Source organism: Gambusia affinis, linkage group LG06, assembly GCF_019740435.1.
Source record: "Gambusia affinis linkage group LG06, SWU_Gaff_1.0, whole genome shotgun sequence".
In the NCBI taxonomy this organism is placed as follows: domain Eukaryota; kingdom Metazoa; phylum Chordata; class Actinopteri; order Cyprinodontiformes; family Poeciliidae; genus Gambusia; species Gambusia affinis.
The window spans coordinates 23,433,293-23,457,798 of NC_057873.1; the positions used below are offsets into that span (position 1 = coordinate 23,433,293).

At 38.2% G+C, this 24,506-nt stretch overlaps 1 protein-coding gene across 2 annotated transcripts; it reads left to right on the forward strand.

Annotated features, from left to right (window-relative positions):
• Positions 1-1,664: 1,664 nt before the first annotated feature.
• si:dkeyp-97b10.3 lies at positions 1,665-24,130 on the forward strand. 2 transcript variants are annotated; one of them, XM_044119505.1, is made up of 18 exons: positions 1,665-1,848; positions 1,936-2,065; positions 7,300-7,331; positions 10,209-10,241; positions 10,339-10,419; positions 11,834-11,884; positions 11,989-12,024; positions 12,931-12,984; positions 13,069-13,115; positions 13,833-13,885; positions 13,964-14,190; positions 14,277-14,530; positions 17,469-17,594; positions 19,164-19,299; positions 19,802-19,849; positions 19,941-20,015; positions 21,848-22,135; positions 22,946-24,130. In XM_044119505.1, exons 2-18 carry the CDS (start codon positions 2,016-2,018, stop codon positions 22,972-22,974), a joined length of 1,620 nt encoding a protein of 539 aa, XP_043975440.1. In that variant the 5' UTR covers positions 1,665-1,848; positions 1,936-2,015; the 3' UTR covers positions 22,975-24,130. The 2 variants fall into 2 exon arrangements, with proteins under 2 accessions (XP_043975440.1, XP_043975441.1); XM_044119506.1 differs by having other exon boundaries at positions 1,666-2,065; positions 11,852-11,884.
• The last annotated feature ends 376 nt before the right edge of the window (positions 24,131-24,506 follow it).

Sequence of the window (24,506 nt, forward strand, 5' to 3'; positions counted from 1 at the left end):
CAGCTCTGCGTCGCTGCCGCACAGGCGTAAACCCAGCGCGAGCGTCGTAGCGCTAATGTTGCATTTAAAGGTGGCTCGGAAAAACAGGTTACGACGTGTTAACAACGGATTAAACAGTTTTAACTGCCGAAAACAGTGACAGAAAACACAGAAATGGGAAGTGCGGAAGCCCCTACTGTATCAAACTGATATAGGAATAACAAAAATTTGGTAAAAATAACAAACAACTTCCAGTCCAGAGGAGGCACGACTGACTCTGTGTGTGGGCAATAAGTGGGCAATAAGTTCACTTTATTTAATTGTTTCCTGCAATGACCTCTAGTGGCATTTAGAATTAATGCAGCCACAATATTTTCCCGCTCTTACTGACCTAGTTGCGTACTTGAAGTAGAGTAAAACAACTTCCTGTTTTTGTAAAGCGACTTTTCATTCTACACGCTGTCTGAATCTATACAAAAGGGTGCGTTTCTTGGCAGTTCGCCGAGAAGGATCCGGCTTGAAGGGCGGTGTGGGGGGAGTGTTCCTATAACTAACTGACTAACTAACTAACTAACTAACTAACTGAATAGGTTTATTTATTACAAATAATAATAATAACAATAATAATAATATATTTATGATATTGATTGAATGAAAACGCAGTGGAAAAACTATGAATACAGAGAAATTACTTTCCAATCATCAAAACAATGACAATAATATACACTAAATAGCCCAAATAGACAGTAAGTCAATTATATTGGGATTGCAGATTGTAAACTGATTCATAAAAGCAAATATGGAAAACTAGAGGAATTTTAAATAGAAATTAAGAAATAGAGAAAGAGGAACATTGTGTAAATAAAGTTCCTCTTATTTACACATTATGCAAGTAAGAAATATATTATGCTAATGTTTATTTTTGTTTTCCAGTTTAGAAGAATGATTTTATTGCCTACAGTTAAGGAAATTAAAAGAAAAAACAGCCTTTGATTTTTTTGCTGAAGTCTGATATGTCTCAAGAGAGTTGTGTACAATGCACAATTTAAGAAGAAACATGGCTCCCACTCACAAACTGACTTTGCGTTACATTTATTTGACTGTTTATTGCCCTTTCCACCACTCACCACCCATCACCTCTTGGCTAACAGTCTGGAATTCATCATGCAACTTTTCTTTCCTCTACAGGTCTTCCTTCTGGTTCTGGTGGTCTGCTCTGCATCACCAGAACCAGAACCGTGGAGAAGCAACATCGGGTTTTTATGCACCACAAATCTGGAACAAACGTCCAGAAAACTGCAAAACAGCTGGGACACCGAGTTCATTCAAACCCATTTGTTTAGAGTTGCTTTTGAACCATAAGAAATGTTCAGCAGAGCTCTTGTTGGTGGATCACAGCGGGGCCATCAGTCTGTTGCGCTGTTTGAAATGATCTTTTGCTTGATTGCTTCACCGGCTGACAAATGGTGCGCACCCACTGGTTGTACAGGAAGGCTCCCAGCTTAACAGCAAAGGTGGTTTAATTGATTCCTGCTCATTTGCTTATATGTTACAAACCTGGTTTATCCCAGACATCCTTTAACAAGTCTGTAAATCATAAATATGACTTTAAAACAGTCCAGGAAATGCGGGATGATGCTGTCCGCCTACGTCACTGCCCCTCCAAAAGCTGCGCCGCAACTGCGCAGCGCTGCAGCTCTTTAAGGCAAATTGCTGTGGCGAGACTTATGCAGTGGCGCTATTCATATGCTGAAATGATCTAGGTTTTACCCGCTGGAAGCGCGGGGCACTGTTTGCGTGAAAAGAGACAATGCCCCGATGTGTTTCGCAGCAAATCGAAAATCGCCTGCCGCTGAAACGCATGTGCAGGTTTGGATTGACTGCTGTTATGTTTTAAGGCACGGTCAGTTTAAGCGCCTTTAATGTAGATGAGGTGATAACGTTGCCTCCCCTCAGGTGCATTTTTTTTACACGCTCGGCGCAGCAGCGTCAGAGGAGAAACTGCAGCCTGATCGAGGTTAGATTACAGCCGAGGGATGGTGGCGAAGATGGCGAGCTGTGGAGCGGCGTGCCACCTGGAAGACGGGTGAGTTTCTCCCCGCCATCGATTGCCAAAGCAAAACAGATAAACACGGAGGTCTTTTTGTCGCTTTGAGCACAGGAAGTGGGGGTCTTTTGTTTGGCGGTCGAGCCGGGGCTCATCAGTTTGTGTAAAACGGACCAGCAAGCAGAAAACACAAGCTGCGCTTCCTTGTTGTGAAAAACAAAAACAAAAAACATGTAAAACTGAAAGTAGTTACAGACATAAAGGGGAAGGAAGTTATTTCTCTCTGTTCGTTGGCGTCTTCGGAGCACGCTGTTGTGTTGTTACACTAGTTGGATGAGTCACCGACAAAACTGTGTCATTCACGTTGTGCCAAAAAGAAAGTTAAATCATCAGCATAGTTCACGACTCTTTAATAACACCAGAAAACAAAAATCTGACATTTGTAAACACGCCAGCTTCATATTTACAGTTTGGTATTGTTGTTATTTATTATATAATTTGTATATACAAAATATACTTATTTGTATATACAAAAGTCCATATGTACATTTGTTGTATATATGGCGTGTCTAAAATATTGTGTATTTTAAACACTCCAGGTGTGTTATAGTATATATAATTTAAAAAAAATGTCGAGGATCCTCATCAGTCATTTCCTCTGTCATTGTTACCCACTTTATGTTATTGTTGTACCAGCAGGTGAGCTGATACTGATGACTCATTCTGCTCAGTGACATACAACACTGCCCAGGTCCTGTTTGCACCATCAACTGCATGGAAAAGTCCCCATATGACACTCCGGTGTAATATTAAAAGCAAATAGCGGCAGGTTTTAACAGAACAACATGTATATATTTTCTGGAGAAATTTTAAAACAATGAAAAGGTTTTGGTCCAACTTTCCTAAATGTGATTAATCTACAGTAGAAGCAGCTTTGGGTTTTGTTGACTGCCTCTACTTTTAACACTGCTGATCACAGTATGTGAATCAACAGGCTAAAGGTGTTGTTGAGTTTTCTAAAAAAATGTTTCCCTGGATCAGAACACATGCATCAAACTGCAGCCCTTTCTTTTGGGGTTCCTCAAGGCTATGTTCTGGTCCGCCTTCTTTTTCCGTCCCCGCTGCTTTCTTAGGCAGCTGAGATTCACAGAGATTCACAGCTGCTATGGAAAGAAATATCAGAGTGACAATGACTTAAGGTTTATTAATATTGTGATTTGAGAACTCACAAAATCAGGCGTGGTTGTACAGGTTGAAGTGAACAGACGAGGTCCGAGGACAGAAAATTAAAGAAACAAAACAAAAACGGTGCTACATTGCCGTTCTCTGGGAGAATAATGTTAAGTGTGACAACGATTCACACAAGTTCATAAGCATTAAAAATAAAGAGATCAGATTGATAAAGTGAAAAGACATTAACCGGTAATAAAATTTCCCACCACATAAATGATCCATTTTAATTAAAGGTTGGATGCAATTTTTTCCCCCACCCAAACTTTGAACATCGCTTTAATAAATGAGGTCAGTGAATATTGCGCTACAAATTCACGTTTCTTTAACGTTTCCTGCAAATCATCGATATTTGGTCTAATCTCACATGTTGGTTTTTTTCATTTCTATGTTTTGTATTTTGCTTTTTTTCATTTTTTGTCTTAATCTGAAACCGCCTGGGATTTTTTGAGAAATGTTATAAACAAAAAAACTTCACAGACCAATAAACAGCAGCAACAACACATTTTCAGTTTAACGCTGATGATTAATTAGAAGCACAGAAATGAACGATTTGAAGAAAAATAATTTCGTCAAGATTTTTATTATTTTTTTAAATTTCTTTTTCCTCTTGCAGTATTATGGATGCGGCCTGACTGACAGTAGTTTATCTACACACAGATGTCCTCTCGCTGTGTTTACTGGAAGTTGAGAGGAGCATAAAAAATGTTGTGGCCTGTAGCTGTCTGCTGAAACTAAAGGCCTCTGAAGACAGAGGGAGGAGGACCGAGGCACATGAGAGCAGAGAAAAAATATATATTAAAGGAAAAAAAAAAAAAATAAACCCAAACCTCAAGAAGATGGCAGTGCATCGAAAAAGTATACATAGTGCCTAAACTTTAGCTTCACCTCATTTATTGAAATTTCATGTGATAGATGATTTTCAAAATGTATTAGAAAAAGAAATTAAAAGATTTTTATTTGTCCCCTTTTATCTGATACTCCTGATGAAAACCTGTTGCCACCAACTACCTTCAGAAGGCCCCCAATTATTAAACAGAGTTAATTTGTATGTGATTTAAGCTTACTATAAACCCTAACCCCACATTTGTTGGAAAACATTGGTGGATGTTTATTGTTATCAATCATAGAAGGGACGGCCTTGTTGTCTATTGCAACTCTAGAGGTATACCAGCACATATGACAAATATATTCTCATATAGTTTTCAGTGTGTGTAGTTTTTATATTGCAAAGGACATTTTTAGTGTAGTAATTGTTGTGAAATGTATTCCAAGTGTTTGAATATACATTTTACATGCTAAAATCAGCCAGTTGGACAGCTTTTCTCGGTTAGCAGATGTTCACACCTGACACAAATGACGTTGCTCGCATATTCTAGTAAAGGTCACATAGTGGAGTAAGCACAGAAGAGAATGACGAGAAGTAAAAAAAAAAAACAAAGGCATATATCGGAACTGATACCATCACAAATGGTTAGCATTGTGGTGGCACCCTATAGGGATAAAACATGAACAGGGAAGCTGGTTGAAGTTGATGGGAAGTTGGATAAAATTAAATACTGCATAAATCTGGCAGAAAACATGTTTAAGGCAACAAAAAGAAAACATGCAGCTAGAGCTACAATTGAATGGTTTAGCTCGGTGCTTCTCGATTTCAGTCCTCAGGCCCCCTCTGCTCTGCATGTTTTAGATGTGCCTCTACTCCAGAGCAGCTGATTCAAACGATTGCATGACCATCAAGTGCTAGAGAAGCCTGTTAATCACCCACATATTCAATCCAGGTGTGTGGCAGAAGGGACCGGAATTGAGAAACACTGGTTTAGCTCAAATAGTATTAATATGTGGCAAGTTTTGGTAATTGATTTATAAGTGTTCTCCATCCAATTAGGCTGAATTTGAGTCATTTTTGAAAGAACTTTAAGTTTTTAAGGACAGTAATTTATTGATATAGGGACTGAAAACAAATGCACGCCTTGTAATTCAGATTTTATTTGTAAAATAAATGTAAAATATCTATGTAGGGGTTGGCGAAATGACCGACAAAGTATCACAAGAGAATTTCATATCAGTGTATATTGATAATTATTGATTATTTTTTTGTTTTGAATTTTTGAAATACTGCCAAAGTGGGGGCATGAACATTTCTCACAATTTACTAAATTTTCTCATGAAACTGCTGCTGCGCATGTTACTCAACAGGTTGTTGCTAGGTAACCAATGAGTGAATGAGTTGGTGCCACTAACCTTGTTTGTCTGGCCTAGAGAGGTGGAGCGGCTAAAACCTTTCCTCTGCCTACATCCCCCAGAATACTGGACCAGACTTCAGCGAAATTATCAATATTCTATTGTGGTACATATTGTTATTGTTTATTGCCCATCCCTCTATCTGTTTCTTCTTTTTTCACATAATACTTTGTGTCGCACCATGACACGAAATTCCAATTAAATACATTGTAGATTGTGGCTGCAGCATGATTAAAAAAAATGTGGAAAAGTTCAAGAGTCGTCAATAAGACACTCTGCGGTCCAGTGGCAGCTGGTTTGTAATCGAATATGGCATCCTCCCAGTCATGTTTATCATATCTTTTCTTAGACGTTGACCCAGGACGTCAAGCGACAACAACAACAACCCAAACAAAGCCAACCTGAAACTAATCTGGGCCAGGTTTGTTCGCTGTGAAATACTGTGTGGCAAGTTTCTGAAAGGAATTACAGCAGAGTAATCTAAAAACGCACACAGGGTGTTTGCTAGTCTGAAAACATTTAAACAACCCCAAAACCCACATGTCAGAGGAAGCGATGATTACCAAGGCAACCAGCTAATGAGCTCCGCGCAGCAGTTGTGGTGTTTCTATTTGGGAAACGACCTTGAGAGAAAGAAAGAAAGGGAAAGAAAACACTGTTTTTCCCGGACATTTGCTGAAGCCGCAGCTCCTTATCTGGATAAACAGCTGCCTGATGACATATCCCTATTTCCTAATTCACCATTTGGCTCATGTTTGGGGGAGTTTTTACGTTTTTACAGCCGACGGAGAGAAACAGGAAAAGAGACAGATGAAGTGTTTCACCACGCCTCCCTGTGGGTATTTTGCTCTCTGCCTCGTCCTCCTAATAGAAATCAGACGTGTTGCCTCTTGTTGAAGCTCGCATTGTATCAGCAGGCTGTCAAGCTGCTCTTCTTAAAAATAATAATAATAATGAAAAAATAAAATCTGGTTGAACCATTAAATAAATCAGACACTTTATGTTTAGATGAGGTGTCAGGAACAGCGAGCATACTTTTATTTTATTTTATTTTTTTTACTCTTGTTTAAAACATGACCAATATAATACCAATCTAACAAAATCATGTAAGAATACTTATTTGTTTTGACTTTGTTCCACAAGTTTAGGCCTCATACACATTACAATCTGATAGATATAGAGGGAAGGTTTTGTGTTTTAGTAGTCTCCTGTTCCCTGGAGGCGCGACATAAAAGCAAAGTGTTGTTGTAACGGCGCTGTGCTGCCCAGAGATTCATTCCTATCTATATTTTCCATTTTATGCAGACGATGTGGTTCTGTTGTCTTCAATGGCCCACGGTCAAGTTGTACCCCCATTTCTTACCAGTGCATTTCCATTTGTTCCCTTTTTACTTCTGTTTCATTCGTTTTGTGTCCATCTACTTGAAGCATTACAAAGCCATTTATTTTTGTGTAGCGTTTGAATAATCGCAGAGATAAATGATCCAAAAAAAAAAAAAAGAAGCTAAAATCTTACAAAAAGCTTATTTTCGCAGCATATTGTTTTGTAAAAACTTTATAATCAAACCAATTTCTATTTATTTTGGTTGTGATCCATGTTTATACTTATGAAATATGACAAATTGAAAGAACCTGGAGTAACTACCTGCTATTAGATATTGTTAAATAGTCACATTTCCTCAGTTACGAGTCGTTTGTGAGTAGATTATCCTAAATCAAAGGTGGTGAAAGCAGGTACAAAACATCTCTCAGTTTGTTCCATTTGAAATAATTTTGTGTTTATTTTTTCTGTCTTACAGAGACGGGGACGTCCCTGCCCTGGTGAACAAAGGTACTCGCTTTCGGTCTCTTTATTTTATTGCTGTGAGCTTCTCTGTTTACTTTCACTTTGCCGGGAGGCGCATGCGGCGCTACATCTTTTATGCGGCCTCTCTTCTCAGTGCTTTTCATATCATTTGCCTGAAAGGGCTGCGGTATGTTTGCAAAGTCATGTCGACGCGTTTGTTTTCAGTGGTGTCACGTATTGCTGGGTCCATTTTGCCCCAGTTCTGCGCGAGCACAAACTCAACCAAGAAGAAAATGACTTTAAATGATCACGATTGAATCAACAACCATTAAATTGTTACATATTTGTTGGTCCAGTTATATTTCAGAAGTGGAATCCTGAAGACATCTTTTAGAAGATTCTCGTTTACACCCCTGAACATTTTAGCTCGTAAAACACCTTTGTAGTTTAATTTTCTTATAATTCCTATAGATGAAAACTTCAGAGGTTTGTTAGATAACTTTGGTGAAAAAACGCCGTCATAAGGAACTATGAACCCAGCATACAAGTCAGGGGTGAAGTTGTGGAGAAAGTTTAAAGCTGTTAGATAATTAACAGATCTCTGTTCATGGAAGCATGGCACATTTATATGCTTCTATGTTTCCATGAACACATGGCACACTTTTCACTGCTGGGACCTGACTTGATCCTCACCTGAGGTTGCAGAATAACAGACCTGTAACACATCTGGCACCAAATGCCAACTGGTGGTAGCTTCAAATGTCTACCTTTTTTAAATTTTCACAACTATATCTGCATCTTTCTCAAGAAGTCAAAAAAAATCTACACATTCTTTCATTGTTGTAATCAGTTTGCATGCAGGTTCATCTATACAAACGCCTGCATTCATGCAAATTCTTCATACGTCTGCAGCTGGGAGATTAACTATCTTCTCCAAAGCAAACATCGTTGTTAACGTTTGGTTTGTGTCTGTTTGAAATGTAAGCCTCCTTCCTTGCCTGACATCATGGGCGCTCTGGGAAAGACTTTCCACTCAACACTGTTTGTGTTTCTGTACCTCTGTCTTTTAGCTTTATGGCTTCTGATAAATGATCTGACTGTAAAACTTCATAAACCATTAGTTTTCCTTCTGTTAATTGTGCTTCCCTATCTCCCTGAAACACGTCAGACCATTGTCTTGGCGGTTTATGACAAAGACCTTTCATATTTGATTATTCATATCAGCACCCAGCACTAGAAAGTTGTTTACCGACTGCGTGGCCTCTCCAAATCGCGTCTCGCAGGTTTACAGGCAGCCTGTTTGTTCTCATCACTTTCAGACTCTGTCATCTTTACACACATTTCTCAAACATGGACAAAGGTTTAGCAATTTCAACATCTAATAAAAGTACAGCACAACTTTGCAATTTTGTGTTATAAAAAAAAAATTCATATTATCACTGCATTCTTCTTCAGTTTTCATTCAACTAAAGACAAAGTTCATGTGAGAGAACAAAATGGCAACAATCTGTTGATTGACTTGGGCAGCAGCAGTTTCATGTTCTGCCGTTGGGGCTCAGAACTGCTTGGAAATAAAACACACCATGGAGTGAAAGAAGAAAATAAGTACAACCGCTCGAGAAGAAACTGTAGATGAAACAGGAAATGTAACGTCACCAGTTTGACAATATTTGAAGCAAACAACTAAATGACTGTCACAATCAACTGATATAAAACATAAAGTAATTTCCCTCCAACGTCACAATTATGTGCTCGTTTCTGTTCTATTAGACAAAATACTGTGAAATTTGTAGTTTTGAAAAGGTTCAAGGGGCAGTGCAGTCACACAAATGAGTTTTTTTTCTTTTTGTACTACGATGCTTTGACCAGCAGATGGCAGGCTACGTCCACACATTTCCAGCGTTGTCAAACTGCACATTCGTACATGCAAGCATGCATTTTTAAGTGCACGTACAGCAACCGCTTGGCTTGTTTGTTTTGGGTTACAAAGAGGGATGGTTTCATGCACAACCCAGGATACGAGGGCGGGATGAAGGAAACAGGGTGTGGGAGAGGTGAAGCAGGGAGGGTTGAGCAAAGTGAGGGAGGGAGATTGATGAGGGTGGTGCTCTGATGGCAGCATCTGCTTGTTAGTTCAAGATAAAACTCTGGGCTGAAGAAGAGGACGGTGCCTCATCCTCTAGCCAGCGAGGCACTCATCCAGATGGCACTAAATGCTGGAGCAGAGACTCCTCTGGACCCATCAATAAATATGTGCCAGCATGTTAATTCTTGGCACTTTCACATGCCGCTCCGCATGCGTTAACTCTGCATATATAAAAGTAATGACGTCATTTAGCCGTGCTTAGGGGGGTTTTTTTCTGTTTTTTTTTCGAAGGGGGCGAAAATAAAACTCTTAAGAAGGCTATCTGACGAGGTATCTCAGGGTCTGCACCTGCTGTGGCTTTGTTGTTTTTTTTTAAAGAAAAATGTTTTGGTTTAGTTATGTCAGAAAACTGTCTTTTTCACATAAGTTTGCGGTGCATTTTTATCCCAAAGAAAAAGATTTTAAACTTTAAATATATCACAAACAAGATATTAGCATATATGTAAAACCCTGACAGACATCTTGTAGCAGGAAGACTTTCAGAAAATGCGCTGACTAGTACATTATTGCGAGATGATGCAAATGTTTTTGCGAGGGAATTCAAAGGAAAAAAAAATTCCCCCATAATCCCTAGAGAGCCCCGTAGGTTTACGAGGGTAAAAAGAAAAGAATCAAACCTTTTTAAAATGTTGCTTTTCTTTTCAAGTTGAATGTAATTACAAGGTTATAAACATGCCATGATCGTTCAACATTAATATTTTATTAAAATATAAAGGTTTGGCCCTAGTTAAATAAGGATAAAGCATTTTAACCTTAAATTGATTTGTTGTTTGCAGATAACCAGTCAGAGGGCGACAGCAGCAGTTCAGGTGAGCAATCGGCTTTTAGTTTGAAGTTTTAAACCTTTGACTGGGGTAAACCTTTATTTTTTATTTTTTTGTCTTTTTGTTGACCTGTCTATCACAGAGACTTCAGGGGCGTCCACTGAGGAGAGCTCAGACGAGGAAGAGGAAGACGAAGAAAACGACGACGAGCAGGAAACCTCTGGTGAGACGCTTTGCATCGTTCACTTAGATCGTCTGTCTTTGAAGTAATTCTCTGTCAAATTAGGAGGCACAATGATGATACAAAGTTTGAGAAGAAATGGTAGGAAAAGACGTGCGCTTCGTTCGGCGTAAGAAAATAGACAAATGCTAGAGTTGCAAGATGCAAGGGTGTCAGTAAGTGTCAAGGCGTTGTGCATTGTTAGTTTTAAAATAAATAATAAAAAAAAATAACGGCACTGAAACCAACGAGTTTTAACTTCCTCCAAATTAGTCATCCTTCCAGGAACAAATGCAAAAAAACTCCAAATCTACATTTCAGAGATGCTGAGAAGCTGAATTTTTTATTTTTATTTATTTTTTTGACCTTTAGAAAGCTAGACAGACTCCCCCCCCCCCCGACTGCTTCTTGTTTTTATAAAAACACTGACCTCAAAACCCAAATGAAAGGAGAACACAGACGGCTACTCTGAAGATGAACTCTGGTGTGAAAATTGAACTGGAAACCACAAGACGACATGTTGCTTTGAAGCATTTAAAATACTTTTCCACATTTTAAATACAAATCACGTATTTCTTACATCTATTTTTACATACAAACTGTCTATATAACTTTTGACCCTTTTGAGTGGCTATTGAATGTACGATGCCTCCTTATTTAAGTCTTTGCTCTTACGTCTGCAGAAGTGGCATTTTTTGAAACGCGTACAGCTTCTTAAAGGGACAGTAATAATTCTGATGATGATTGTGGAGCTTTGATGAACAGGACTTTGAGACCAACTATAACAAATTGTATACTACTACTTTACTTGTAAATTCAGTCTCTCTTGACTAAATCTTTCCAGTAACTTCCTACAGAATGAACTGTAAATGTAATATAAAATGGCCTGTTTCATAATACAAAACATTTTTCATTAGATCAAGGGTGGACTGGGTTGACCACTCCATAGAGTTAACCTGGTTCCTAGTCTTTCTGGTTTTGGTTTCTGTCTGAAAGCTTTTGGGATCATTTGAACATATTGTTGTTTTTTTTCTGTTCTACCTTAAGTTTTATCCGATCCACTTTTTATCCAGTCTTCTGAAAAATGTCGGCAACGACACATTTTACTCATATTTTGCATAAATAAGAGCCACCTGTTTGTTCAAAATATATTAATGTCTTCACTGATTGAACCCCGCACTAATATTTGAATTGATCATGCACAATATCAGCATCAGTTCTGGTGGTTTTCTATTACTCTACTACCCCAACTAGTAAATTATTTTCTATGTAGAAATTACATCTTTACTAAAAACTCTGATTTGATCTGGTTCGTGAATTAGACTGCTATATTTTTAAAATAATCATGTAAAGTAGAATTGCATTTCTTAGCATCTTTTTTCCTCCTGTGTGACCTCTTTTTTTATTATTATTATTGAATTCCAACTTTCATCAGAAGGGGGCGCTGAAGACGATGAAAAGGGAGACGGTAAGACTTTCACTTCATGTAAACAATTCAAGATTTATGTTGTGCCTGGAATTATTGTGAGCGATTTTGCATTTATCTGCGTTTTTCTTGCATTTTCTCTGCAGACGACAAAGAAGTCACCAAAGAGGAACATAAAAACGGTAAGATATGTAATAAATCTGATTGTTTGCTCAAGCTGCTCCTCGGTTGTTTAGATGCTAATGGCCAAACTGTCTGAGCTGTTGCTGCTTTACAGGCAATTTTACATTTTCAATTTTCCACAAGTTGCTAGATGAGTTTCATTTAGCGCTCAGCGGTGTCACTTTATAATAATACTTGTTGAAATAACTAGATGGAATCAGTAGACTTATTTTATATATATATATATATATAATGGAGAAGTGGGAAAATTAGTTTAATGTCACTTTATCTTTAATGTAAGCTAAGGTCATTCATGCAAACATAAGTAAAGATCTACTTGTATTTTTTCTGGTAAAATAAAGGTTTAATAAATCTTAAACTGTGCTTTAAAGATTTCCCTGCTGCAGGATTACCCAGCTCCGCTTTGATCTGCTTTAGTGTTTTTAGACTAACACTTTACAACTGCCAATGATTAAATGCATTAAATATTTCTTAAATAAATACATAAATTAGCCCTTTAGCGCAGCACTGAAACAGAAACTGCAAACCAGATTCTTTCTTTTTTGAAGGCTTGTGCCTCCACAGGGAGGGAACCTCTGATTTTAGACCAACCAGATTTTATGTTTTATCACCCGTCAAAAGTGGCAGCGTTTCTCGAATGAGCACTAATTACATTGTGTAGACAGTTCTTTACTTGAGCTTTGCTGTAGAGAAAGAGGAACTATGCTGTAATGATGAATTGGCAAACAGCACAGACTAGATGTTGCAGCAGGATTTTTACTCGCAGATTCTTGATAAAGTTAAACAAATGAAGCAGCTTGGTTGTAAATGTTTGTAGAGGAATATACATCTATCCTGGGGGACGTAAATTTTAATCTCAGCCTTTTGCAGCTGCTGTAAAGTGACATGTATCCTATTGAAAACAGGGATTTCTGGATCTGAAGGAGCCAAGCCTCGAGCCGCTGCTGTAAATGGGAGAGGTGAGCGGATCATATGTTGATGTAGCGTTGATGTTGCGCCACTGACTTTGTTTCAGCGCTTTTGTTTATCTATCCTCCTGACAGATGAACGATTTAAGTTATGCTGTGAAAAATGCAAATCCGTCCATCAGGTGAGCTCAGAAACCAGATGTGTTTTATATATTGTTTTGTTTTTCTGGTGCCGTTCTGTGACACTGCACCAGGTTAGAGGTTTCTCCAGTTTCAGCATTTTTGCCAAAGTAATATAAAATATAGATTTAAAATTTTATGTATAAAGTGGAACAAAAGCTATAAAAATTAACCTGGTCTGCAGCATAGTGTCCTTTAACTGAGACCTATTACCTGACATATTACATCAGGTTTTCTGATGGAGAAAATTTATGGTCTCTCAATTAAGTCGTCCTGTTTCGTCTTGAAGAAGCAGAAACATTACCATTACATCTGACTGTCACAGTCTGATGTTTTTGTTTTTTCCTCAAATGCTGGATTAAGTGATTTCCTGATTCAACGGGTCAGACCTCGGTGTGAATGTGGTTAAAACAGTTAATTCATAATTTAACAAGAGGAAATTTACTTTTCCTCGCAGGGTTGGGTGGCTCTGCATCGCTTTCCCCCCCCTTAAAAATTACACTATTTTCGTATTATCTCTGGTTAAATTTTTTTAATTAAATTTATTACGGTCTGAAACATTTAGGTGTGACCAAAAAAGCTAATTGAGAAGAAATCTGAAAATTCATCTAATCAGCAATCTGCATTATGCAGATGACTTTTTCATAAGCCTCTTTTCCTGTTTTATTTATCGTGTTTGTATTGCTGTTATGATGACGAGTTGTGTGTGTTTCTGACAGACCCACGGCACGGAGCTGGTTACTCCTCAGAGGATGTCTAAGGGTCGTTTCCAGTGAGTGAGACGCAGCGTCTCTGCAGCAGATATCGACGCAGTAAAACGCGCCGCCACTCATTCTGTGAATGTTTGTAGGTTGCCGTTGGAAGGAGAAGGAACGTACGAGTGTTCGGTCACCGGCCTGGTCTTCCAAGCAAGCGAGCCGGTTCTGGTGAGGTATTCTATCCTATCTTGGTCCAAGTTTGGCTCCTTCCTGCCGAACTCCTGGAAGTTCGCCGGACCGATCTTCGACGTCCACACCGTCAACAAGGACGCGTCCGTCCTCACCTCTATCCAGTTCCCCCACTCCATCTGCTTAGCCCGTAAGAACATCGGCGCTTTCTTGTAACGTCTTTTGACAAGGCGCGCGGTTTAAACGGGCTGAAATGAAACTGGTGTGCTCCCAAAGATCCAGAGGAGGACCTGACGTTCAGCGTCCTGCACGTTAAGGACAACCGTCCCCTCATTGAGCCGACCGCAGACCACTCAGGAAGCCACGTGAAGTGGAACGTGACGTCCCTCTCGCCGGTCGGCCCCATCATTCAGAAGTCGGGGTCCGTGGAGCACCACGGCGTGGTTCTGGTCTACAAGCAGCTCGGCAGCGACAACAACAACTACAGCTTCCACGTCTACCTAGCGACAAACAGCTCCTCCGACATTAAAGTAAGCACCGCGCAACTTGAGTCAGTCGTCTCTAGTGAGGAACCAGAGGCATTCTGGGAGAGTTTTGGCTGACAGCAGCTCTACAGGTCCAGAGAGGAGTTCATATCCACTCCTTGTCAGTAAGCACATGAGTAATCAAAATGAGTTTGATAGTTAATGATTAATTATCTATTGACTATTATTATTTTTAAGGCAAGTTTGCTCCAAGAGACGTCATCATACATTTTATTTATAGCTTCTGTTGCCGTGGTTTCTACTTCCGTTTTATTTATTTGTTTTTGGTTGTGTTTTATTATGGATATTTAAAATACCTTCGTTACAAAATTAATGTTTATTGGTCTTTGATAGAGTGAATTTGCATTATAATGACATTTTCAATATATTACTTCAAAATGGCCTCAAAACGACAATATTATCGCTTATCGCAATAATTACTGGGACAGTTTATTGTGACAGGCCTGCTTATAAGAGTGAATGGCTCAATTCTGGTATTTTAATGATAAATTTAAGTTATTATTATTATTCACCACAGTGAGATTGTGGTACAATAAACACTTTTAATGAATTTTCATTAAAACATTCCCGATAATAAATCTTAAGTCCACTAATTTTCAGAAATGTTGAGGTCAAGAGGCTTAACTTCAACCTTTTTTCCCCCTTTATTTTTAAAATGTCTATTTTTCTAAAAGTTTGCCAAGCGTTCTGGGTTCCAGACCAGGAACAGCTGCATTGATGACTGCAGCCGCGGCTCTAACACTGAGCCATGTCCCAAAATCAGCTTTTGATACAAGTTTAGGATTATTCTCTTGTTGAACACATAATTGAGTCCAAATTCAACTATCTGTTAATTTCAGGTGAAGATAAAAATTGAGCAGGTAGTTTGTTTTCCTTGTTTGTTATTGTGCTATGCACCAGTACAACGGCAGTTTGCACGAATGCTTAAATGTGTTAAATGAGTTTAAACACATACAAATGGATGCCTTCCATTTAATTAATGTTTTTTTTTGTTTCTATTGTAGGTTTTATGCAAACCACGTTGTGATATATGTCGTTATATCCACCCATCAGAATATATATCATGATATGAATTGACATCTCTATTAATAATTTATTTGAAAATGACCTTCTTCAAGACTACTCTTTATCACTGTGACTAAATGGCGTAATCGTTGAGACAGTACAAGTTTTCTCCATAAAATAATTGGGAGATTTTAGGTGGCTTTTTCATTCGATGAACAATTCACACCTGCTGCTATTTGAATGTAAATTTCACATTACGAATATCCCAGTTCAAGTAAACGATTACTGGCGAGACGATGAATGAAATTCATGCACGTGTTTGGTTATGCACAGAAACCGTAGCCGTGCTGTTATCAGCAGCATCTTGTAGCTGCGAAACAAAAGTAGTTTGGAAATTATCTCAGATTTTTTTTTTTTTAAACATTCTGTAGTTTCAGGATCCTGTTTTATTCGTGATTTCAGTACCTGACTGTCACCAAACTGCCCACTTGACAGCCTTTCTTAGAAAAAAAAAAACCTGGCTTATCTAAGAACTATCCACAAAATGTCAGTGGTGATGCTAAGAAAATGTTTCTGTTGCATAATTAGATACTGTACACGTGCAATTACTGTTTAAACGTAATTACATAAAGTCCCTTGAAAAGCACTTGTGAATGGAAAATTTGAAATAATTACGGTATTTTGGGGGCAGTTTTGTCATAAAATTGACACGTGGGTTTCCAACGTCTTCCACAAATAAAAATCTAAAAGGTGTGCCATGCCTTTTTATGCAACCCCTTTTACTTTGATACCCCTAAATCTGCTACTTATTCCATTTTAAAGCCACCTAATTAAAGTAAGTAAATGGAGTCATCCTGTGTGTTATTCAAGCTCAGTAAAAGTCAGCAGTTCTCTGACAAATTACATACATTTCTCTGTATTTTTCTAACTTAATATATTTCTCTTCAACTTAATAGTTATGCATCACCTTGTTTGTTTGGGCGTCTTACAGATGTTGGTACACTAAGCATTGAGGTTTGTGGTTGTAATTGGACAAAATGTGGAAAGTCTTGAGGGGCGTGAAGGCAGGTTTACACAGTTCCTGTGTCCAGCGACGTCTATTAATTTACAAGTTTTTAAAAATCTTCCTGAGTGACTAAATAGTGTTTAGATTCAGGAATTTTCTTCCCCTTTGTGTGCAAGCACAACCAAAACAGGAGAAGGAAAAACAGCGGAAAGCAAAACCAAAAAAAAAACATACCGTCTTTAAAGGGAGAAATATTCAACTCATCTCAGACTTTTGATCACCTCAACTGTCCATGGCTAAAACTCCAGAAAAATGCCTTTCCTTTGAAACCGCGTGTGGAAACCATAAGAACAGGCGTAGCACTAGAAGTGACTTTCACTTCTGTTCGTGTTTGCGGCCTTGATTGCTTTGATTTCATCATGCTTCACATTTCCAAACTTGCGTCACTAGCGTTACTCTCTGCCTGATCGTGATGCTGAGCTTTTTTTGCGAGGAGGGGGAAAAAGCCAGAATATATTTTTAAAAAGCCAGAGAGCGCCACACACACACACACACACACACACACACACACGCTTTTTTTTGGACGGCTGCATTACGGGAAGCAGAGCAGCAGTGATGTCATTCGGGAAGTGTGAATGTGGCTGCATGAACATGAACGTGTGGGCCTGGGAGGATCCAGCTGATGAATAATAAAACCAGATGACAGATGCCGGTTCTTTAAATATGTTTGGAGTCAGTTTTCCCCTGCGGTTTCTCAGCTTTTGTGATTCTTTTGTTTGGCGGGCTGAACTTGGAGTGACCTCTTCCTGCAAAACACCGCCTTCGGGGTTATTTTTATCCCACCTGTTGTTGTTGCTGGGAAACCGAGCCTCTTCTTCACCTTGTTTTCTCTCTGTGCCGCTGTCATTTCAGGATATAGGCAAACAAGTTCGGGGCTGCAAGAATCGATACATGAAGATCGATAAGCCTCCCACGTGTAAATTGGACGAGGGGACGTATCGCCTCGTGAGCGAGCCGGAGGGGGAGATCAAACCTGAGGTGTGTCTCTTTGCATGTGGATAAGTCATGTTCCTAAAGCATAATTTAGACTGGATCATGGTCTATGCAGTAAAAATTATGTCCAACATCTTGGGGAAACTCTGAGCATTCTTAAGCCTGAAACCTGGAAAATTGTTTAAAACTGTTTTCTTTCAAAAGATTGTTCGGCTTGTTTTGTAATATCACTTGTGATCTGTTTTTTTTTTTACTTATTTATGTCTTTATAAGATTCTCCCAATCAGTGGGATCATTTTGTACCTCTACAAAAAACATCAACAGTTTTTACCCAGCCTCATTTTAGCAGTATTTGAGAAACATTTAGAATGGCCGTTGCCTTCCTATACGATTCTGCTCGATTCTCATCTCTTCAGTGCTCCATCTGGGCTTTCTGCCATTGAACTCGATTTGTCCGGTAGAATTTCAATAGAGCCAATCAGTGAACAGCAGGAGAAGTTGTGACTGGCTGCCGTTTATTTTCTGTGATGCTTTAGAGTCGTAGTTTTAGAGGTGGCAGTGGAGGAACTGAACGAAGCCCTTCAGTCCGTGTTTTCCACGCTTCCAATTTCTGAGCGATTGAAGTCGGAGAAAGAGGAACGTTTAATACATGTCATAAGCCCTCTGCGAACCAAAGCGTAGAACAAAGCGCTGATTGTTGTGGTTGCTAAAAAAAAAGGTTTATTGAAAATGATTCATGTGGTGCATAAGAGATTTTATTAAGACTAGACAAAATTAACATCATGTTTTACTCTACAGATGATGTCTCAGAGTTAATACATGGTTTATTATTAAAAAAATATTTTAGATGTTTGTCAGTTCATTTTAATGGTGCCATTTTAAATATGAATAAGCCTACTCTGTTTTTAAATTGACCTGTGACGCGTGACTACTTCTTCTGGAGCTGTAACTACCGTGAGCCGTGATGAGTGTGAGGTGGTGATCCAGTGACACAAAGCGTAGACAGCTGCTGAAGATGCAGGAGTTCACGGTACGCACAGGCTGAATGGCAGCGCCGGAGAGACAGTTCAGTTTATTCAGAGGTGACCAAAGACCCAGGCCAAAGTAAGCCATTTTGTTTTCCTGGTAGGGCTTATGGGAAGCTGGCGGACCAAAGTTAAATCTTTAGGATTCAAAGGTTTACCATTTGAATCCCAAACTTGGATATTTTTCTCTGCTCGAAAGGTTCCAGAGTAAAATTAAATCAAATGAAATAAGTCCAAATTCAGTGGAAAATCCTTTTCTTTATACTTCGAAGAGATAAGTTTGATAGAACTTTGGATAAAAATAGATTTTAATCAGCTTAAATGATGCTTTCATTTACCCTAAAACTATCTCTACATACAAGTTGTGTTGCTTTTATGTTTGTCCAGATTCGTTGCGAAAGATTTATATGTGAGATTTTAATTGCAAACGTTTGGTATTTTGTTTTGGTCAGCATTTCTGCAGACTTTATGAAGGCCTTTCAGTTGGTTTTCTTGCACCTCCTGGTTGACGTGGAGAAAAATGATCATTTCCTTACAAAAACTTGTAAGTTTTGTGTCTCAACCAAACCACGTTTGTGTCTCTTTAAAGGAGCTGAAGTTCACGCTCGCTGTGACCAAGATGAAAGGCTACTTTGAAGCTTTCTTTGAGGAGCGGCCTCCTTTCAAATTGTCTCTAATAGAGATTAACACGGACGAGACTGTCTGGTCCGCCACCATCAGAGAAGGTGCCAGCGTGTTTATTCTCCTGCTAACATGTTTATGATGCTACACTGGTTTGAAAAAAGTCTTTTTTTTTTTCTTCCATTTCAAATAGTAGCGTTAAATTGTGCCTCAAAATCTGGATCACATTTAATATCCATGTTTTTTAAAATTATTTATTAATAGAAATGCTTCCCAATTTCTAGGATATTTTTGATAACACTGGTTGTGTAACAATGTAAATTGATATGTTAGTGAGTTATTAAAATCAGAATTCGGTGGTTCCATTCAGTGCATCAGTAGGTGGAGCATAATGAACACATTTTGACCACATCACAGCGATCTGTTAGGATTTAGGTGGAATTAATTGTATTTGTCAGTATTTACTCACATGGGAGTCCGATAGCTCCCCGTGTCGTTTTGTTGAAAGCCGGTTTGTCTGCTGAGATTTATAGTGGATGTTTTACTTTGATTGTATTCTGTGTCGTTTAGTTGATGTCTGTTTTGTTTTGTTTTGTTTTTTTTCAGGCGACTGTGTGGACAACTCAGAAAAAAAGCCAAGGAAAAGGACAATCTGTACGCTCCTTCTCGGTCCTTGGTGGGAGACAGATATTCCTTCGTGCTTTTGGCCTCTGCAGTTTGACTCAGATCAATCTTGTTCTTGCAGCTGGCAGACAGAGAAGCAGCAGCCCCTCAGAAGAAGAAACGGCCTGTAAAAGACCAAAGTGGCAGGACGAGTCAGGTGAATCATCATCCGTTTATTTTGGATTACATTGAACTCAGTTTAATTCTGTGGCTCCGATTCGAAACAGATTAAATGCATAAGTATGCGATCAGTTCAGTCTAATCATATTGAAATATTGATATCAGTTGCCTATGTTCCAGTGCTAGAAATTAATGTTGATAAGATGATTATTTAAGACTTCTAAGGAAACATAGCGTATTGTCCCACAACAGTGTGCCTATGGTTGCATTGTGAGGGATTAATTTTGATTTAATCCCTCACATTGAACATGCCGGGACTTTAGAGAACTGAAGTGAATAGAGACACTGGTTTAGGAAAACTTTTGACATAAAAGAAAAAGTAAGTAGTTAATAGCAGCTCCTTTAGTGGCTTCATCTAGAAGAACAACACATCTAAATAATGAGCTGTGAGATAATTACAAAATCCATGGGATGAAAAACAGAGTAGGTGTTGCTGGTTGCTCCAATAGCTTCTTTAATTGCTTTGTCTAGGAGATGAACAGAACTGTCACTGCAACTTGCAGGATAAGCTGAAGGCTTTTAGCTAAACTTTTTAGGTTTATCTAAAAAGTACAATCTGGGTTAAGATATTCCTCATTTTAGTAAATTTAGGGAAGGTGAAAAAAAAATTCCTAAACATGGGATTTAAATGAAATGTCCTCCAGAACAAAAGTTCTCCAAATTACTAAACTGGAGGCCACTTTATCACCATCCAGACTATCTGACTAAGCAGTTTTTGTTCTGTCTTGTTTGAGTTTAAAATTATAAAATTAAACGTTTTTGTCCAACAGACATTCCTAAAGTGTCTCTCAGGTGTAATGTGTAGTTAAATTAAACACAAAGATTATTAATGAATGGACAGAAAAGAATGAGTGTTGATGAAATACTGGTGTTTGTTCAAACTCAGCGCCATGTTGGCACAAGATCAAGAGTTTGAAGACAGGAATGAGGAGGATTGCAAATGTTTTGACCAAACCAGATTCAATCTAAATAACCAAAAGTCAGATTTAGACTACCACTTTCAGTGTCACTGTGGATATTAAATTGCTCAAGATACCTTAAAAATATTTAACACAAAGTTTGGAAAAAAAAAAATGTAAATAAAAAGTCTGAAAATCCGAATCGGAACTTGGTGTACGAGACATAGTTGATGTACTGGCTGGGTAACAGGAAAGAAGCTGCAGAGATGTGTGACGAAGTTCAAATCTGCTTCCTGGTCTGGATCCTGATTTATTGGCATTTTGGAGATTTATATGTATCCAGATTCCTGAAAGGAAGAGCTGGGGATGGATGCCATCTCTCTGGATTAAACCGATATTAAATATCGGTGTAGCCCATGTTTTCTGGCACCAAGAACACAACCGTGTCATCACTGCTTAAATCAGGAAGGGAACCTAAGAAAATTATTCACGTTGCTTTGGCAAAATTACACACCAACGCACCATTCATTTGAGAGAGCTCTGATTGGCGTAATTGACCTTGAAACCAGTCTGAAAAACAGTTTTAGTGTGTTTATGCATAAATTTCAGGTGGGATTTAGTGTTGCCTGCTCTGCCCCCTGAATACTCTCGGTGTGCTGCATCTCTAGTGTCGCTTTGAGGATAATAGAGATGCCATTTTCCAAAGTTTGTCTTTTAGATGGCTTGTGTTATACTGTAGGCTGGGATGTAGGATTACACTTTCCCTCCTTTGTCGCTTAGCCAATCCGAGATCCTGACAGCAATGAAGACAAACTTCAATTTTAAACAACTACATTGTGAAAAACAAGCATATCCAAAACGTCTGAGGTTAAAATAAATAGCTTTTTTTTAATTGCGTCTTTTTTTTCAGATGGAGGGAAAGCAGGGAAGACTCAGGGTCAGGACTTGTCAGAGAAGCAGCTCCTGAAGATCGCCCGTCTACTTGGAAAAGAGTGGAAGGAGGTGGCCATCTTTCTGGGCATAGAGTCTAAATATGTGGACGACCTCCAGGCTGTGGAAAACTGTGTGAGCATGCAAAAGCTGAAAATGCTGTTGGAGTGGAAGAGAAGGCAATCAGGAAAAGCTACGGCATACCACCTGTGGCACAGTTTGCATGATTTGGACTCCTTGTCGGTCGAGGCTCATCAGGCACTGAAAGGTATGACCAAACAGTTCACACATTCTTGTTTATTTCCCCTTCCTAACATAAAGTCTTTCTTGTGCGTGGCTAGAGTAGTTCTTGATCAGTAGTTCCTTGAGCTTCCTTAAGGTCTTTGCGATTTGAATGCTTTTTTACTCACCTTCCTGACCATTATTGCATTTTAGCCAACTTCACCAAGCCTTTGCCAGAGGCCAGATAGATATTTTAAATTTTTTTTTTGTAGTTATAGTTGGGTTGAGCGACAAACCAGACACTGAGCCAAGCAAAATGAAGCAACAAAGTATGACCATGATTATTTAAAGTTTTGATTTTCATGGTTTGGATCTGAAGAGGCTCCTCTGGCACAATGTTGTCTGCCGAAAGGTGCTAGCTAATGACGAGCTAACAACAAGCTAACGACCTAAAGCCCATATTTGATTACCAAGCTCTAATGTGTTTTAATGAAACTACGAACTACTTACATTAAGAGAAAGAAGGTTGTACTTTCTATCAATGACAAGGAAACTGAAGCATCACATCATGTGGCACTGTAGCCAAAACAGGTAAACCTCACAAGATCAGTCAAGCATGTATTAATGGAAGATAAGGCATAGAAAAAAAAAACATTAATGAAATGTTTGTGTGGGGCGGTGCAGTTGTGGCAAGCAGGACTTTCAGTCAGTTTTCTTATTGGTTTTGCGTAAAGAATTTGTGGAGTATTTATCTCATTACATTTGCTGCTTTATGGAAAAAATGAAGGCATGAATACTTTTTCAAGGCTGAAACTGAATCAAATTTATGTTGTTCTTTTTTTTCTTCTATTTTTAGGTATTATGGACAACCAAACTGATAAGTAAAGAAGAAATGTGTTCAAAAACTGAAATATCTGTTGCTTCATCAAATGAACGCAACGAGAAGCTCAGGTGTGCAATGAAGCAGCGTTGACCTGTGGACCAAACTTCAGCTTTTCCCTTTATGTTTCCAGCAACATTTTAAAATCTACATGTAAATAAATTCAGATGTGCGCCTTTGTTTTCTGTGAAAAGTACAGACTAATGATGACGTCTTTGAGTAACTATGTTTATGAATGACGCAGAGGTCCTTGAGAGGTTTGGTAGCTAATTATGTAGCCCAAAGCAAACGAAAACGTAGGTGCTACAGTCCTGGAACTGCAAAAATCATGAACAGTTTATTGTGCAACATATAATGTTTCAGTTTCAGGTGAAACCTTGTGAAATACTTAGTGAAATAATCAGGCATTAGAACGGATCTGTGGGTCTGTTTTAAGATTTACAGACTGAATTTGTGTATTAGAAGCTTTTATACTCATATTCTTCCTGTCCTGTACATATCATTTTTTATAAACCAAGATGTTTTTTTCCGAATTGTGGTTTATTTTTCTACTTCTGTTTAAACTCTATGTTTATTAGTGTCTTATTTTATATTTGCTATGTTTGTGTGAAACTATACAGAAATGCAACGTGTCAAAAATGTCATGTTTTGATGTGGCTCAGGAGTTATTTCCTTTTGTCTTCAGTTGAGAATAATGCATATTGTTTGTAAACCTTAAACGAATTTGTGTATTTCAAATGGGTACTGTAAAAAAAACAAAAAAAAACTTGTTCTACAAGTGTTTGGATTTTAGGCTGGATTTGAGTATAAATCTGGAAAATGTTTTTCTGAAACTGCTTTGGAAATTTGTTGCACAGATTTAGAACCACTAAGGTCAGAAAAACAAACTTGACTGTACAAACTCTGGGAGATATATTAAGTTAAATTACTTGAAACATTATTGTTGATTTGTCAACATTTATTGCAGAATAACTGAAGCAGCCATATTTTTTTTACAACTGAATCATTTCTTATGACGTCCAGATATTAATTAGCATTCAGAAAAGCAGCTTTACAGAACTTACAGCTGATGTTTTTATTTGTCCTTGTTTTTGTCAGGTCTGAATCCCTCCAACAATTTTACAAAAATAAAAGTTGACTCTTAAAGTGAGTAAGACATGAGATGTAGTTATGTTTTAATTTATTTTCTGTGATTATAACCCCATTTCTAAAAAAAAAAAATAATAAAAATTGGGACAATATACCAAATGAGAACTCAGAACTGTTGCTAATGAATTGCTATGAAATGGTAAAAACCATAAACGTTATTCATCCTGATAAGTTATTTTCTAGTTGATTCTCATGTTGAAGGTGTGATTTAACCTGTTTTATTTTTTCTTTTCCTGTTAAATCTGTTAAAAGAGTGACAGCTCTGGCTAAAACTGAAGAGGTTTTATGTATTAAATCATTTATTAATTGATGTATCCTGCAACTACTGCAAATCTCGTTGAAATACTGTTGGAACTGAAAAGTGTGGTGTGGAAGGAAAAAAAATCAG